The 16,594-nt window shown below is 44.0% G+C and overlaps 1 protein-coding gene across 3 annotated transcripts in view; it reads left to right on the forward strand.

Annotated features, from left to right (window-relative positions):
- Window positions 1-16,594, forward strand: part of AKAP11 (A-kinase anchoring protein 11) — a 555,220-nt gene that overhangs the window by 119,991 nt on the left and 418,635 nt on the right. For all 3 annotated transcript variants that reach the window (XM_069640774.1, XM_069640773.1, XM_069640772.1), the window contains exons 2-3: window positions 930-1,040; window positions 1,502-1,618. In XM_069640774.1, the coding sequence (XP_069496875.1) occupies window positions 978-1,040; window positions 1,502-1,618 (180 nt within the window). In that variant the 5' untranslated portion in view covers window positions 930-977. The remainder of the gene's footprint in view (window positions 1-929; window positions 1,041-1,501; window positions 1,619-16,594) is intronic.

The raw sequence follows: 16,594 nt of genomic DNA on the forward strand, positions 1-16,594 counted from the left end.
AGATGACGCTGAGGTTTCTAGCTGAAGAAGAGTAGGCGAGAGTGGCTAGGCAGAGGAAGAGATGAGAGAGAGCTTTTGACAGAGGAGAAGAGCTCTGTTTTGTTAGTTTAACATCAGCAAGTGCAAAGCCATCCAATATTTAATGGCAGAGAGACTGTTTGAAAATGTGATAGATCAGAGGAGTGTTCAGCAAAAGAGAAGATGATTTGGGGATTGTCTGCAAAGAATTGATACAAGACCCCAAAGAGATGCCCCAAGAGCAGAGGCATAGAAAGTAAAGAGGAGCAGACCCAACGCAGGGCCTTGTGGAACACCAACAGTTACAGGAGTTAGTTGAGAGATGTCCTTGCTCCAGGAGAAGGAGAATTGGCGAGGTTCAAGGTAGGCCATGGCTCCATTGTGAATCCCAAGAAGAAAGAGAGTATTAAGGAGATCAGCGTGATCGAATGTGTCAAAGGCAGAAGACGGGTCAAGGAAAATTAGGATGGAGGATAGGTTGGAGTGCTTAGCAGAGGCGATGAAGTTGGAGATATTCATGAGAGTAGTTTCCGTGGTGTGACAGGAGCAGAAACTTGCTTGTAGGGGGTCTCGAAGAATTCAATCACTATAAAAAAAGTAGCATTTTTCAAAAGTCTTTATTTGAATCTTTTTGTGGTATTCATTTAATATTCTTGTTCTACACATTTTTTAGAAGCCATTCATTAAAAGTATGCCATCCTAAAAGCTAATTCAGAAGGTACCACTTTGCGTCGTTATGAGTAACTCCTGACACTCTGGAGCTACTTCCAGCCCCTGGTCCAGGAATTCCAATGTAGACACCTGCCTTCATATATTTGGGTTTTAGTATTATCTGGTGGTGATGCTTATCTGCACAATGGTGGCCGAAGCTAAACCAGATCAGTAACGTATTCATTTTTCTTTTACTTTAGACTTCTTTGTACTCACAGCCTCCACTGAACAGTCAGATCATCAGAATCATGGATGGTGGATGCAAGACCCAGCATGGCCAGCTGAAGCCGAGAATATCATTTAAGAAAGAAGTAAGTTGCAACAAAATAAACACAATTATGTGCAAGATTATTGTATATACATTTATTTAGTGAGAACTAGTCCACAATCTAGGTACTCCAGCGTGGTGGAATCAGTTTTTCCTGGAACATGAGCCTGCAATCTCCAGGTGTACGGATTCTGCAGCTGGGGCTTCTGCAACCCGTACAACTGTGCATGCATCAAAGTAATCTATATGTCATGGATTCTTTCTGTCTACCACCAACCTCCATCTACGGTGCTTGTCAGTAGAGGCCAGAAGTTTGGTACTAGCGTCGACTATGGCGCGTAATGTAAAAATGGCTTGTTGCACAATATAAAAATTGGACATAATAGGAAGTAACACAAACAGGGTTTTGCTGTCTTTAAAAATACTGTTGTAAAACCTTTATCAGAAGTTGAATAAATGGTAAATTACACGCAGTGGTAAATTGTGACTTTTGTCTGCTTCTAGGGCTTCAGCGAAGGTGTTCTTCGTTCTGTCAAGACGTTGTTGAAGAGCAGGAAGGAGCTGTGTAGTGTGTCGGCAGGGGACTATTTTCTGGAGAGTGATCAAGACCATCTCATTAAGGTTTTACTATGAACATGAATGCTACATAGTAACCTTGTCATTAGAATGTGTCCCTTTGTCTGTTTCACTAACCCCCATCGTGTTCAGTAGCATGCCATTGTGCTTAAGTGGCTGCATGTTGATCGCTGAGCACTATTTATTTACATACCTAAATCTGTCGTGCATTAAACTACATTAAACATTTTAAAGCGGGTGTAATGTGGGGTGGGTGGAGCGGATTCAAATGCACGCCCCAGTCATTGCTCTCCCTCATGCACGATACCTACTGGATGAAGCTGTTGCAGCTTGTTAAGAGCTCCAGGATCTATACATCTGAAATCCGAAATGCCACATTGAGGCTGGTAAATTGGAGTTTTAAGTGCACAATCTTTGCAGCGTGTGGTGGAGAAAAATGATACAACTGTATTTTTGTATTGCATCGTGGTATTTGTTTTAAAAATGTGCATCTTGCTCCGGTTCATGGGAATTGTTCTTGGCTTGGTATGGCTTTGAGTCATGAAGTGTTTATCTGAGTGAGGTAATGTAGAAGCGAAATTGTTTTGACGATACTAAAAAGAGGACGCTCGCTACAGCTGTGTGATTCAAGGACTCCACTAAAGAAAGGAACCCTTATGTTGAGGAAGTGGTCGTTTAGAACTGGTGCGAGACTTGCAAGCTCTGACCACGTTTTAACAAAATGGCTTTCTCTGAGATGTGCAGCCCTGCATAAGCATGTTTTCTGGAGCAGGGGTACAAATGTCACGTTGCAGGCAACTAGCCAGACATTGAAAGTCACCCCCCTTTCCCTTACCCGCCCCCATTGCTCTACATGGGCACAACACAGGGTCGGACTGGGCCATACAGTTGTCACGGGCACCAATGAAAAAGTGTCCCACAGTTGCAAATGGCAACTCATTCCTTTTGTGACAGACTGTTTGAGTAGTACCCAAGGGGGAGTTTTTTGATAAAATGCGATGCAAATTGTGCATTTTAAAGAATATTTATTCAGCAACACTGGTCAAAACTATTAGCCACAGAGTGTATTAACTCCTCAAACAGACCCACATTGGCCAATAAAGTGGCCCACACGAGCATTTTGCATTTTTGGTCTGCCATGGGCCTAGTCCAAGCCTGACAGCACGCCGTTTATTACTTGCCAAGAGTCATTACCACTAGCTAGTGGCGAGTGCACAGTTTGAGCCCAGTTGTAGAGAATACCTGTGTGGCAACTGCGTGTCTGCGTGAGGGACATCACTTGGTACATATTTACCACTAGCAAATGGAACAAGCGTTCTATCTTTTAGTGCACTGCTCTAACCAAGGCATTGTCAAGTCTGGGCCTCTGGGAGCTAATGTTGCTCCGTATGATAAAATCGAACTGGCACCATTCTGTACACCAGGCTGCCATGCCAGGTACATTTTAGGACCGTATAGGCAAACTGAATTCTTCCCAAGGCATGTGCTGCTGTCTTTCAATCTGACACTAGTAATAGGGGAGGTTAATGACGCAGGTGGTAATAGGTTCGAGGAATTGGTACCTGATGGGGAGGCATGGTATCCCCCTTCACTAACACTTGACGTACCCGACCCTCCCTCAGTCTTCATGGGTTATTGTCAATCTTATCCCATTCTTTCCTGTAGTTTCCCACCAAGTACTGAGAAGAGGAAGAGGCACGTAAGAGTAGTACACACGTCCTATTGCAAACACCGCTCTAGTACTGGGGTGAAGAAGAGGGGACTGGAGGCATTGAGTAATGAAGATCAGGCATGTCTCACTAACAGGCTTATGCAAGGTCAGGCAATTGAATTTAACTCACTTAACCTGCAGCCTTTTAAAAGAGTATAAAAGGTGGAGCCCAAAAGCATATAAGCAGCAGACTGGAGAGAGTGGAAAGAATCAGCTGTGCTGGAGGACCAGGAAGCCGAGATGCCGGCAACGATCCCGGGAGACCTGCCAGAGGGACTGGGCAGGACCGAGAACCCTCATAGGGGAAGGAGGGCGGCAGGCACTACCGTATAGCGGAGGTGGAGCAGAACACAGAAGCCGGTGTGCGTGGAGCATCGTGTCCAGCAAACTGGAAGTTTAGTTTCCCGTTCGGGAAAGCCGCCGGGAGGAGCTGCAAAGAGCCTATAAGTGTCAGAAGACTGTGAGGAGACCAGAGTGCTCCGTCCACGAAAGTGTGTGAAATGTGCATTTATTGAATTCCGAACTGAAACAAAGTTATTTGAGCGAGTATCATTTAATGCTGTATATATTGAATACTGAACTGAAAGAAAGGTGCTATTTGAGTGTGCACAAGTCAATGCTGCATATATTTAATATCGAGCTGACAGAAAGCTGTTATTTGATTAAATTGAATACCGAACTGAAAGAAAGATGCTATTTGAATGAGCACAAGTCAATGTTGCATATATTGAATGCTGAACTGAGAGAAAGTGACTATTTCTTTTTTTTGTTTTGTTTTTTACATTTGTATAGCGCACAAACAGCCTTTGGGCATCGAGGCCCTGTCACTTGAGGGGCACTTATTTACGGGGGATGGTACAGGTTGATTATACATATTACAATATTTTACATTTATACAGTTATTATACAATTAAAGAATTTTACATTTATACAGTTAGGCACTGATTAAATCTACATTTGCAGGTCATACATATTTAAGTGTGAAGACAGGTAAGTACAGGGTTGTTCAGGCGAAGAGCATAGTTTTCAGTGCCTTTCGGAATGCAATGTGTGATGCCTCCGCATGTAGTGGGGGATGGTGAGCATGTTAGAGTAGGGCGTTCTGGTGGGTCTTACAGAGGTGGAGGGGTGAATCCTTTGTGACAAGTAGGCAGGTGCAGAGAGGTGGATGCACTTGTGGGTAAGTTCCAGGGCTTTGAATATTACACATTCTTTTATAGGGAGCCAATGGGCTTGTTGCCTGGCAGCGGTGATATGTTCCCTTTTGGGGATGCCCATAGCTGTGTGTAGTGAATTGTTCTGGATGACTTGCAGCTTCTCTAAATTTTTTGCCGAAGTGCCCAAGAAGAGAACATTGCAATAGTCTAGCCTTGAGCCGGTAATGGCTCTTGCTATGTTGGTGCAGTTCTCTTTGGAGAGGAATGGTCTTGCTGCTTTCAGGAGCTTGGCATGGTACGCTGCCGAAGAGGCAATCGCATTGACTTGCCTAGTCATAGACAGGTTAGAGTCCAAGTATACTCCCAATGTTTTCACTGATTCCGATACCGGGATTGTGATGGAGTCGATGGTGAAGTGGCTGAATTGAGCTTCAAGGTTCTTGAGTGTGTCGGTGGAACCTACCAGGAGAAGTTCAGTCTTGTCAGAGTTTAAGCACAGTTCGTTGGCTGCCATCCAAGTCTGGATGGTGTTCTATATTGTGTTAAGGGTTCTAGAGTCTGTGTCATAGTCGCCTGTGAGTGTGAGCAGGATCTGAGTATCGTCAGCGTAATTGGGCGTAGGAGATGCCCAGGGCGTCGAGGATGAGGAAGAGGGGACGTGTGAAAATGTTGTAGAGAGTGGGCGATAGGCAGGAGCCTTGGGGCAGCCCGCATAGCATAATGCTTGGAGAAGCAGAGGCTAAATCAGAGAATACTTGCATGGTCCTTCCTTGTAAGAAGGAGGTGATCCATGCAGTAGCGTTGGGGGAGAATTTGGCCGTGGTAGCAAGGGGGTGGCATAAGATGTTATGTTCTACTAGGTCAAATGCTGCGGAGAGATCGAGAAGTAGGAAAAAGGTTGGTTTACCTAAGCCTCTGGCATCGTCCACCTGGTTTTTTAGGTCCAGTAGGGAGGTTTCTGTCCCATGCCCAGGACAGAACCCCGATTGGCGCAGCCCTAGGAGATTTTTCTCCTCAATGTATTGTTGCACCTGCAGCTAAGCTGCTTTGTCGAGTATCTTTAGTAAAAATGGGACTGTGGTAATGGGCCTGTAGTTGTTTGGTGATGTCGGGTCGAGAGTGTTTTTTTTTTAAGAGAGGGTGAGCCCACGCTTCCTTGAGGCAGGAGGGAACCTTCCCAGTGGCAAAGGAGGTGTTGACGAATGCTGTCAGGAATGGAGCGAGGGTATTGGCACAGTCCTTAATGATTGCATTAAACTAAATATTACATCAAACTAGATTTGACTAAACTACAATGTGCTGAATAGTGAATGAACACTTTAAGTCAAATGGACATATCAAGCAAGTGGCACACTGTCAGTAAAACGCAATATGAACAGAATTAAAGACATGATGAAACTTAAGAGTTGTTTTGAGCATTACAAGTGCATAGAAGAAGAATAAAGAATATCAGTTATAACTGCAAACGTGAGAGAAAGAGTCATAATTATATGGCAAGTCAAGTACTGGTACAAAAGAGTGTTACAAGGAATTCAAGTGTGGAAAGTGAAAACCCAAGGCAGAAGAGCCTATAAAAAGGGGCACATCAGCTTTGGGGAGATTTATGGTTGTGCAACCTGTGTTTGGTGGACCGTGGGGTCTGACAACTGCACCCAGACCAGAAAGTCTCCTATATGAACGTTACTGTGAGAAACCTGGGGGTATTTTCACTTCTATTCCCTTTGGATCATCTATGCAGGTGGCCAGGGAAAGGCCATCGCTTTTGAATCCTACCCCTGGGGTTAGACAAGCGAGGGAGGATCACCTGGATAGAGGGTCCTCTGGGATTGGAAGTGGGATGCCCATAGGCGAGACACAGTATTCCATAACTTCCTTTCCTAAAAGAACCCCTATACCAGAGATGGTTCTAGGATGTTGTTCATCCAGTCCCATGGTCTCTGAGAAGGGTTGTAATCAGTAATCAGTATTATACCAAACAGGTTAAACAAAGGAAGAGGAAGGGTAAAGATGAGGCATGGTATTCCCCCTTATCCTCAGGATAGCCAACCTGATCTTTCCCCAACCTTTTTGGGTTGTAATCAATGTGTTTCACTTCTCTCCCCCTTTAAAATGCATGACCGTACTGAGACAACTAGGAGCCATGAAGATTACATCCCGTTCAAATACTGGGATGAAGAAGAGGCCTAACAGTCAGACATGTCCCCTTAATTGGTTTAATGTGATCAGGCAAGCCCTTAACTTATACCTGCAGCCTATTAGTAAAGCGCAGGTGTATAAAGGCTTTAAGAAACAAAGGTGATAAAGTTGTGAAGGTATGCTTTAAGGAACTGTTTGGTGAATCAGACCTTGAACTGTGAAAGAAGCCTGAAAGCTCCTGGTTGTGTGACCTGTAATGGGTGGACCATGTGATCTAAAACTGCGCCAAGACCAGAGAGCCACTAATTGTGAACCACAGGTTGATGACAAAGTGAATGCTAAATTCCTGGTTGTGTGACCTGTAATGGGTGGACCGAGTGGTCTGAAACTGCACCTTGACCAGGGAACTTCTCTATGTTAACAAGGAAGCTTGCTGTAGTGAAATTCAGAAAGCCAATGGTGATAAAATCAGACTTGGGGAAGGGCCCCTGAGTTATACAAGTTCATCTAAAAAACAAAAGCCTCAAGGATACTTTCTTTTCATATGAATATTGAGCTTGGGGAAGGGAAACCTACATTTTGGTGTCCTGGATCTGTGTTACCCTGGAACTGTGTTGAACTTGGGGAAGGGCACCTTAACCTTTGTAAACTGTATTTCATCTAATACTAACCGAAAGAGAGATTGAGCTTTGTGGTGAACTCATTGACACGTAGGAGAGATGGCTGATAAATAAGCCAGAGCTGTGAGTAGGTCAGAACCATATTTTGACACACTATTTGAGTTATGGTTAATGTCCCTACACATTGTTGGGTATTAGTTGTGAGGGCAAGTATAGGATTTTGACACAGACAGATTTTTATGTTAAACTTACCAACACTGAAGTTCTTTAGCTTTTTTAGGCAGGGAAATCCCACCATAGTGTAGGGAAAGTTAGGCCTTACTCCATCCTGACATTCTTTTAAATAAGAGTGTTCAACTTTGAATCTGTTGTCTGTGGGCCTCATTACGAGTCAGGCGTTAAGGGGTTAACGGCGCCGTAAACGGCACCGACCCTTAACGCCTGATTCCGAGGTCCCTTTGCACCATGGTGAGTTTAACGCCTGCTTTTTGCAGGCGTTAAAATCCATGGCGCTAAGGGACCATGGTGCTAATTACGCCACCGTAATTTACTGTGGCGTAATTAGCGCCTTCCCCACTCCCATTATGCCCTATGGGGCAAAAATGGAAATGGGGAAGGGTAAATGGGAAATGGGGATTTACCGCCCCACTCACCTTGGAATGGGGCAGTAAATCCGCCATCCACCATGGTGTAAACATAGTTTACACCATGGTGGTAAGGGTACGACCCAGGCGGTAACTTACCGCCTGGGTCGTAATGAGGCCCTGTGTCTCCTTCCATGATGCCAACCTCCCATTACCAACATCAAGAATCAAGCCAAAGACAAAGTATAGGGTTACTGGTTCCGTGACCTGTGATTAAGGACTCTGCAGTCTGATAACTGCACCTAGACCACGAAACACTGAATGGTGAACAAGCTGCAAAGAAGTGCGAAACAATTGGTGAAGCAAACCTGGAGGTGGGCGAAGTGAACCCAGTGTTTTCTTGTGAACTTTGAACAGATGAAACAATGTGAATGCTCAGATAAAGTCTTGGGGAAGGGAACCCTGAGAGACAAACAATCTGAGAATGTTATCTTGAGGAAGGGAGTCTCAAGATTTCAGTTTTGTGTGAACTGTGCTACATTTGAACTTGGGGAAGAGAAGTCCAGGACCTTTGTTTGGTGTGAACTGTGATGCACTAGAATTTGAAGGTGGTCATTTTGGAACTTGACTAAACTTTATTGAAGTGAAACTATATTGGAACTGGTTTGAACTTGAAATATGGAACTCAAGGAGAACTCAAGCTGCAAGTAGCTTAACCTTTACTTATGAACACTTGTATTTTGCTGAGAAGATTCCCCCACCAGGTTAAGTTATAGTTGTGAGGACAAGAGTAGGTTTTAACACAGACAGATTTTTATTTGGACTTGCAAACACAGACTTTGCTTAGTTTCTTTAGGTAGGGAAAATCCCAAAATAGCATAGGGCAGGTTAGGCGTTAGACCAGCTTGATTATTACTAACATTTTGTTTGGAACTATACATCTGTTACTGTGTCATCTCTCTTGGTACCATGCCTATCTCACAGTACGCACCCTCATCAAAGTCTCTCAACTCCACCATCAGAAAGTCTGTGGCTCTGGTCATTGGTCACTTCATCTATTATTTCCAATATCTTATTCTTATTTCTATAATGCTGTATTTCCGGAAGACATGACCACAATTTATGGGACATTCATCTCACAATTTTTCAAAAGAAGGCTAGCGAAGCCTGGGAATCTCTTGGAAGCCCTGCTCACAGTCGAATTAACCTCTAATATGTTACCGTTTGTTTCTTCTAAACCTGTTTCAGCGTGAGGAGGCTGCAATATTGTGTTGTGGCTTACCACCCAGTTCAGTTTCTTGTTTCAGTATGTATGGGAACTTATTGCGAGGGTTCCCTATATCTAGACTCTAGGGTTTCATAAATAGAGGTGAGCAATCTACAATTTGGAGCATTCTCACATTTCAACTGCAGTAATTAAGGGCCTGTTATTCACAAGGGTGCTAGAAAGGTTTTGCCATACTAATCTCTGAACTTGCTGAATTGAGCCAGTGGAACCTATCAACATCATCAGGTGGTCACTTTGGTAACATGTTTAGTTATATCTAAAGTGGTCAATTGCCCAGACCTCTAAACCGTTGAAAACCCATCATGCTTAATCGCCCATTCACAAAGGCCCATGAGCTTTTCTTCTTTCTGTCCTCCGATTGTCCCATGCCTATAAAAAGTGTCAGGCCTACAGGGGTCTTTGTTTCTTTTTTGCTTCCTTTACCGACAAATCTTGCCAACGCTTACTTACTTTTATATCCTTTGCAACGTCACTAGCTTTTTGTTCTCACCTAATAGTGCTTTTCGCTTTTCACGTCTTTTGTTGCTAGAATAGAGATTCACGTTTTTCAGCACAACTAAGAATGGTTTTTTAATCTATATTTGTATTCTTGACATGCTCTCCTAGTTTATTTTTGTTCTTCATTTTTCATTTTTGGGACTTTCCTCTCCCATGAAGCAAATACAATATTTGGAGCACTGCAGCGCTACCAAAATGAAAATAATGCACATGCAAAATGTGTATCTATATTGTAAGACAATGACTACGAATGTTTTGAGAAGTTTTTGATGTTTAAACTCTTGGGAAGAATTTTTGGAATAGGTTGTGAAGATCTGGTTGCTGTCTCCGGAGGCCTACCCTTGCCCTCAATGATGGATTCATAAGAACAATCGCCTGTGTTTGCTTTGAAGGACATAGTTCCTAAACCATCTTAGTTGCACATGTTTCTCTGCGGGGTTGCTGTACTCAATATTTAAAGATTCCAGTTCAGTGGTTGTGCTCCAAAGGAAAATAAACTGTCTGCATAGCTGAGAATTAATCTGGAGATAGCTTCTGACTGTGTCTTTCAACCCCTGCAGGCAGGCTGAGTCCCTGAAAAACCCTCGGGGCATTTTCCACTGAGATTTCCGGAGCCCTTCCACCCAGCCCCCAATCCCACCATGACCGCATTATGGTCTGCCAGCGACATTGGCTCGATGTCTGTCGACCAGGTCATTTTGGCCAGGCCTGCCGACAGAAAAATATTATCAATTCTTGATGCAGATAAAAAGACATGGGAAGTGTGAGTATATGCCCTGTCTGTGGGGTGCCTACTGCACCAAATGTCTACAAGGCCCATCCCATAGAGTCGTGTCTGCAATTTGTTTGATATCACTCCCGCTGAGTGATGTCGCCTGTGCCGATCTATCTTGCCACCCATCCATGGCCACATGGCCATGTTCATATATCCCAGGAGCATAAGCTCGCCTTGCTCTTACTTCCCTACCAGGTCCAGCATGTGCTGCATGAAGGGTTCTTTGGATGTGTTTGGGGCATAAAATGCTAGAATCGTTCTTAGTTCCCTGTGCATCGTGCGCACCACCATCGCTGGCCTCCATCCTCCCCACACCCCTCTTCGTCTTGATGTGTACAAATCCCAGGTCCCTGTGTATCAGAATTGCCCCTTACTGACAGCTGAAGCGTGGAATTGACTTGACAAACCACACTAAATCAGTGTATGTATATCTTTCTTTAAAAAAGAAAAGGTCAGGCACGCACTCTAGTTCCCAGTCTTTTTAATCCTAAACTAGTAATAACAGGGTTTGATCCCAGCAATGTTCAAAAATAACAGGGTTAAATCCCAAATGTTCAAAAAATATACCAGGGTTAAATCCCAACTGCCAGTTCAAATGCACAGTAGTTCTGCTCCTCCAAGTACTTTCGAGCCTCCAACTCTCTTCAGGGAGGCTAAATTTCTTTTCAGCTGTTGCGAATTGCTTTTTTAATTACAGTCTCAAGGAATTCTGGTCTTTGTAGTGATGGCACAATGTTTTACTCAGGAGACCAGGAACTAACTCCCCTCCAAACACACACACCATACCCAAAATTGGGGGAGGGGGGAAAAACCATGATTATGGTTCTCCAAAGTGAGGGCATGACAACCCCCGGTGCTGCTGCCTCCAGGACCCGGGCTTCCTGCAACATTAAGTAAAAAAGAAAAGGTCAGGCGCGCACTCTAGTTCCCAGTCTTTTTAATCCTAAACTAGTAATAACAGGGTTTGATCCCAGCAATGTTAAAAAATAACAGTGTTAAATCCCAAATGTTCAAAAAATATATCAGGGTTAAATCCCAACTGCCAGTTCAAATGCACAGTAGTTCTGCTCCTCCAAGTATTTTCGAGTCTCCAACTCTCTTCAGATAGGCTAAATTTCTTTTCAGCTGTTGCCAATTGCTTTTTTAACTACAGTCTAAAGGTTACCAATTTTTAAACATTGTTCCGGGAGTCCCGGGCTCAAAGGCAGCAGCAGCAGGGCCATCATGCCTTACAGTGGAGAGCCACAACCATGGCTTTCCCCCTTCCCCCATCAAGGGGAAAATTTGTGCTATGGAGGGAGTTGTTTAGTCACCTGCCAGTAAAATCAAGTGCCAAAAATACAAGTTCCAGAATCCTCAGAGTCAATTAACTTGCCACACCTGAAGAAATGAAGACACGCCCGAAACAGCAAAGAAACTCATGACTAATGTATGGTAACAGAGCGCCTGCCTTACCAATTTTTAAACAGTATAACTTTCTTTGTTGAAAAATAACTTACATATTCTGCATACCTATAAATAGGTTATGAATGCCTACGTAGGACTTCCTTGTGGCTGGTTCACTACTAAGAACCTGTGCTGTCACCAAAAACTGTAATAGTCCTAATACATAATCTAAAGATGTATTTCATAAAAACAGTCCATATAGCTGTTACCATGTCATTCTTACTAAACATAATTCATTCCATCTCATTTGCTATACATATTAAATTAATACTAAAAACCATCAATACAAAAGTTAAAAATACACAAAAGCGTTGGGATGGATACTACTTCATTTATCCGTCATATTCTGCCACTATACCCTTTTCCGAGAGCTTGTACTCTAAAAAGTGCACTTTATACTTGATAGAGGCACTCGGCACTTTATGATTACTACAAGGACATTTAGGGGATACGTCTGACTATTAAATGCAAGATCAATGGGTTACATTGCAGCACCTTTTGACTAGCAGAAAACAGGTTATGGCAAACACATGCGACGGGACTTAAATACAATCTGAACACCATCAAGGAGAGTTTCAGAGCAGGATAAAGTAGTGCTATTCTCTTTGTTTACTGCCAATTCCTTCTTCATCAGCTCCACGATTGCAGAAGGTTGATTCGTATTTGCTCCAGGAGATTCTAAAGCTACTCCTTTTGGGATCTGATAATTAGTCCTAAGGAATGAAAAGGGTCTAGTGATATATATCATTCAGAAGCAATTTGGAATGTTAGGATTTACTCTGCACTTGCTTGGCCTCTACGAACACTTGCACACAGGACATATTTGCAGGGTGATGGCCAGTCTCAGTCCCTTTGTGTCACTCAAGTCAAAGACTTGATGTGTTCTTGAACTTTTCAGTGCATTTACTTCCACATTTCTATCCGAGAACAATGCTGGTATACACCATTGCCAGTACAAATGCCTTACTTTTAGCCTACACGCTCTAGTGGCTGTCCATCTACTCTATACCTTTAAGGGATTCGACTTTCTTACCTTTGTACCAGTGACTGATTCAGGTGAAGCATTCATTTGAGCTTTTCTCCAGTATCGTCGCGATACACTAGGAGCTTGGATTCTTAGTCAACCAACCCAAATCCAAACTGGGTCCTTTGACACCCATCTTTAGCCAAAACTCTCTGAGTTGTCAAGTAACAGTGATCTGTCTGGCCTGTAATTAGCAGTAGATGAATAATCAGCTCTGTCTTAATGCACCCAAAGTAGTGTGTCTTCCAGTTGGCCTATTCACCCTGCAGCCTTTCAGTTCCGCCTGCTACGCTATACCGGCAACCATTCTCAACCCATCCAGAAGGTGTGAATGAAGCCATGGGGATATCCTAGACTCGGCCACTCATTCTTCCTTCAAGTGGACAGTTCGAAAAGTGTGTTCCATCACCTTCGCCTCATGGGAGGAAACCTTCCTTTATTATCTATGTAGCATTGGATTACCTCGGTCCTTAAAATAGCTACTCCCCATAGCAATGTAATCAATGCTGCCTGAGCTTTGTGGAAAAAGCATCAAACTCTAAAGAGTCTGAGTTATGCTACATCAATCTTCCATGGAATGCAAAATTGCAACCTTAAAGTCCTTATACGGGCTTCTGAAAAAAAATGGCTGTATGCCTGATCTGCAAAGAAATTATGGGCAAACGGTATAAGAGGTTTGGTGGAAAACCCGTCCATGCACAAGTCTCAGCTATCTGGCCCTCTCTCTCTGTCTGGCTTGAAGAGGACCTGATTTGATTCCACAAGGAACTAAATATCTCTCGATTGTCATGAGCCTTCTGCCTTTAACACTATGAAGTATGACCTTGACTGTCAGCCACTCCCAGATGCCCAAATATTTTCTGCCCACATATAGAACATTAATTGGCGTTTTCCACAGTCCATGTAGAATGCAAACAGCTAGAAGCTGTCATGTGGCAACCAAACGCTTCCTGCACTTTCATCAAGACTGTAGCGGTGATCTTTCTAGTCCATCCCGAACTGTGGCATAGAGCTCTGAAGCGAACAAAAAGCCCTATGCGACTGATCCAAAACTACTGATGAATAAATTAGTTTAAAATACTCCAAATAATTGTTGCTGCCAGGAAACGTTGCCAGACACTCTTTCTCCTTTAGAGAGGGTGGTCTCTTTGAAAGAAGTCCTCCTGCAACCCAGCAGTTCCCTTTGCAATAGACTGACTGCTGGGGGCAGAGTCCAGCTCAGATTCTTCTGTCACTGGCTCGTGTGGAAGATCCTCTGGATAGGACCATTACCTCCATGTTCTGGATGTTGGCACAGTCACCAAATAAAGAAAGTGAGGCAATCGTCAGCAGGTTCATAAACATTGCTTCAGGTAAACAGAGGGTCACACTTGAGCATTTTTATAATACAAGCCCATTTTACTTGCCCTCAATTCTCCAAGGAAAGATGGTCCAGATTGACTTGGCCGCCACCACCACACTATTTCTGATTTAATGAATGAACGTGGGGAGACGCGATCAGACTGCCTTTTCCCGATTCCATATTGCACTTTGGGAGTGGGCAATAGGCAAACATGCCACTCTGGCCCGGAGTCCATGTTGCATGCGCAGGATATGTAAAGTACCTGGAATCTCACGTGGCAAGTTTCTCAGTGGATTTTTCAGATGTGTGCCCTACCCCCCCTAAATTGGACTTGCCTGCTAGCAAGACCGCTGCGTCGCTGGCATGCCTATCGTAAGGGTCGCAAGCCGGTAGTGCTGGGCGAAATCCCTTCATGCCTTTCCTGCAGCACAAGTGACTGAAACTACTTTGCGGGCGTTCACAACCAGCGGAGGGTGCGTCTGTGCTTTATGGCCTGACGTTGCCTCACCAGTGTTCTGCAACCGAGGCGCCAAATCAGTTTAAATGGGCCCAAGCCTCACCAATAGTTAATGTGCTGCGGCTCGAGTCGCTGGGTCAGGGCACAGAGTCAAGGTGGGTTGTTTTCTGTGCGTTTTGGAAAAGTATTATTGGTGCAGGGATGTCATGAGTGTGATGCATCAAAGCTAACACCCAGGTAGCATACTCTCAAATACAATGAATTGGTCTTGGGGTTTTTAACCGAGTTGGACGCTACAGCCCTTTTGTCTAGTAACGGCTGGTCAGCAAGCAGCAATTAATAGGAGATCGATAGGTTGTGAGGTCAAACTAATTTCCATGACCATTTTAGGTTTTACAGAGTGCTAATGCTTGTAGTTAAGTCTGTGATGGGCAATATGCAGTTTTTGAAGAGAACCCCTACACCACACTTCACTTCAGTTAATTCGACAGTATGTGGAAGAAAATGTGTTGGTGGTCCCTTGCAGGTGTTGTGCATTTCCTGTTAATGAGAAGCAGCTTATGGTCCAAACACCTGACCCGAAGTTACACATACTCTGTGCGCCCTGTTGGAATCAGGTGATGTGGACGTGGGGGCGGGTTGACCCAGAACACCACCTTCTCTGTTTCCTGTGAGTGGCTCTCTGTCAACAGGGGAGTGTGAGTGTTCGCTGCGTGACTTCAGTGTCTCCTGTAAGAATGCTGTTTGGCTCTGGATCAGGATCCATGCTGGAGCTTGCTCCTCTGGTGTGCGTGGATTCGTCACTTCCAGTGCGTGCATTGACCCATGGCCAGTCTCTGGGAATGTGAGAAATGCCTCACTCTTGTTGCGTACACGGATTTTCGGGGTGTTTTTATTGGGGTTTGCCTACTGGGAGGTTGGAACTAAGCTCAGACTATGGCAACAACCAGTGCTTTAAGTGGGATATGAAATCGGGCGGCTCTGCAAAGGGGGCGTGGCTAAAGTATCTGGTCCATGACCTAAAGAAGGGGCAGGTGGCTTGGTCAAGGGCCGCCTGTCCCACGCAATACATCCTGATCCCCTCCAAACATATATAGACGGTATTGTCTCAAGTGGTCTTGTCTGCATACTATAAACAAGTTCCCTCTCGTTCCGTTTATAATTAAATTGCTGTCTGTGGATGAACGAGCTTCTCGTTCTGTATACAAGTATTCAGTATACAAGCAATTGAATCAGTGAGTAAATCACCTAAATTCTGACTTCTTAAGTGGTCATTTAGGGTTTAAGCTCCCCGACTGCTGTCTGCTTGTCTCTTGATAATCTGCTGCTATTAACCCCTGTGGCTACAGTGCTTTAACTAGGATTTTGACACAGCATGAAGCCACAATGAAGGACTGTGGGTATGCACGTACTGCCTAAGGTGGCACCAGTGTCTTCAAACTAAAGACTGTGTCAATTTCAATGTGTTTTTACTGGCCAAAGATAGACTCATTTAAAAGGTGATGTCGGCTTATCGCTGACCTGTATAACCTGCTTTCAGCTCTTTGATGGGGGCAGACAATTTTCTCGGGTAATAATGAAGTTCAAGGTGGGGCTCGTGTTTTGCGCCGTCCATGATAAAGCCCAGGGAAATCGCCCATTGCAAGATTGCATTTTAATCTATTTAACACGCAGCTGTCTCAGAAAGGGGAAGGTGGGAGGTCCACAAACATTTTGACTGAGCCCTGTGCATCTTCTGCAGGCCCTGAAGTCACCCGTAAGAAAGAGAGGGGGTACAAATAGAACCAATGTAAGCTACTTTGCATAAAATCGGAGTGCATTTTGGGAACACAAGAATTGGCACCCTTTTTTTATATGACATTTCTGTGACCATGATTAATGCCATGAACCTTTCTGAGCATGTAATGTACATTGGCCTACCTATTTATTACTTTAGTTTATAACACCCTTACACTAAAATGTCTGCAAGCAATGAGTCCTATA

The sequence above is a fragment of the Ambystoma mexicanum genome, chromosome 7q, assembly GCF_040938575.1.
Source record: "Ambystoma mexicanum isolate Mex_15411 chromosome 7q, UKY_AmexF1_1, whole genome shotgun sequence".
NCBI lineage: Eukaryota > Metazoa > Chordata > Amphibia > Caudata > Ambystomatidae > Ambystoma > Ambystoma mexicanum.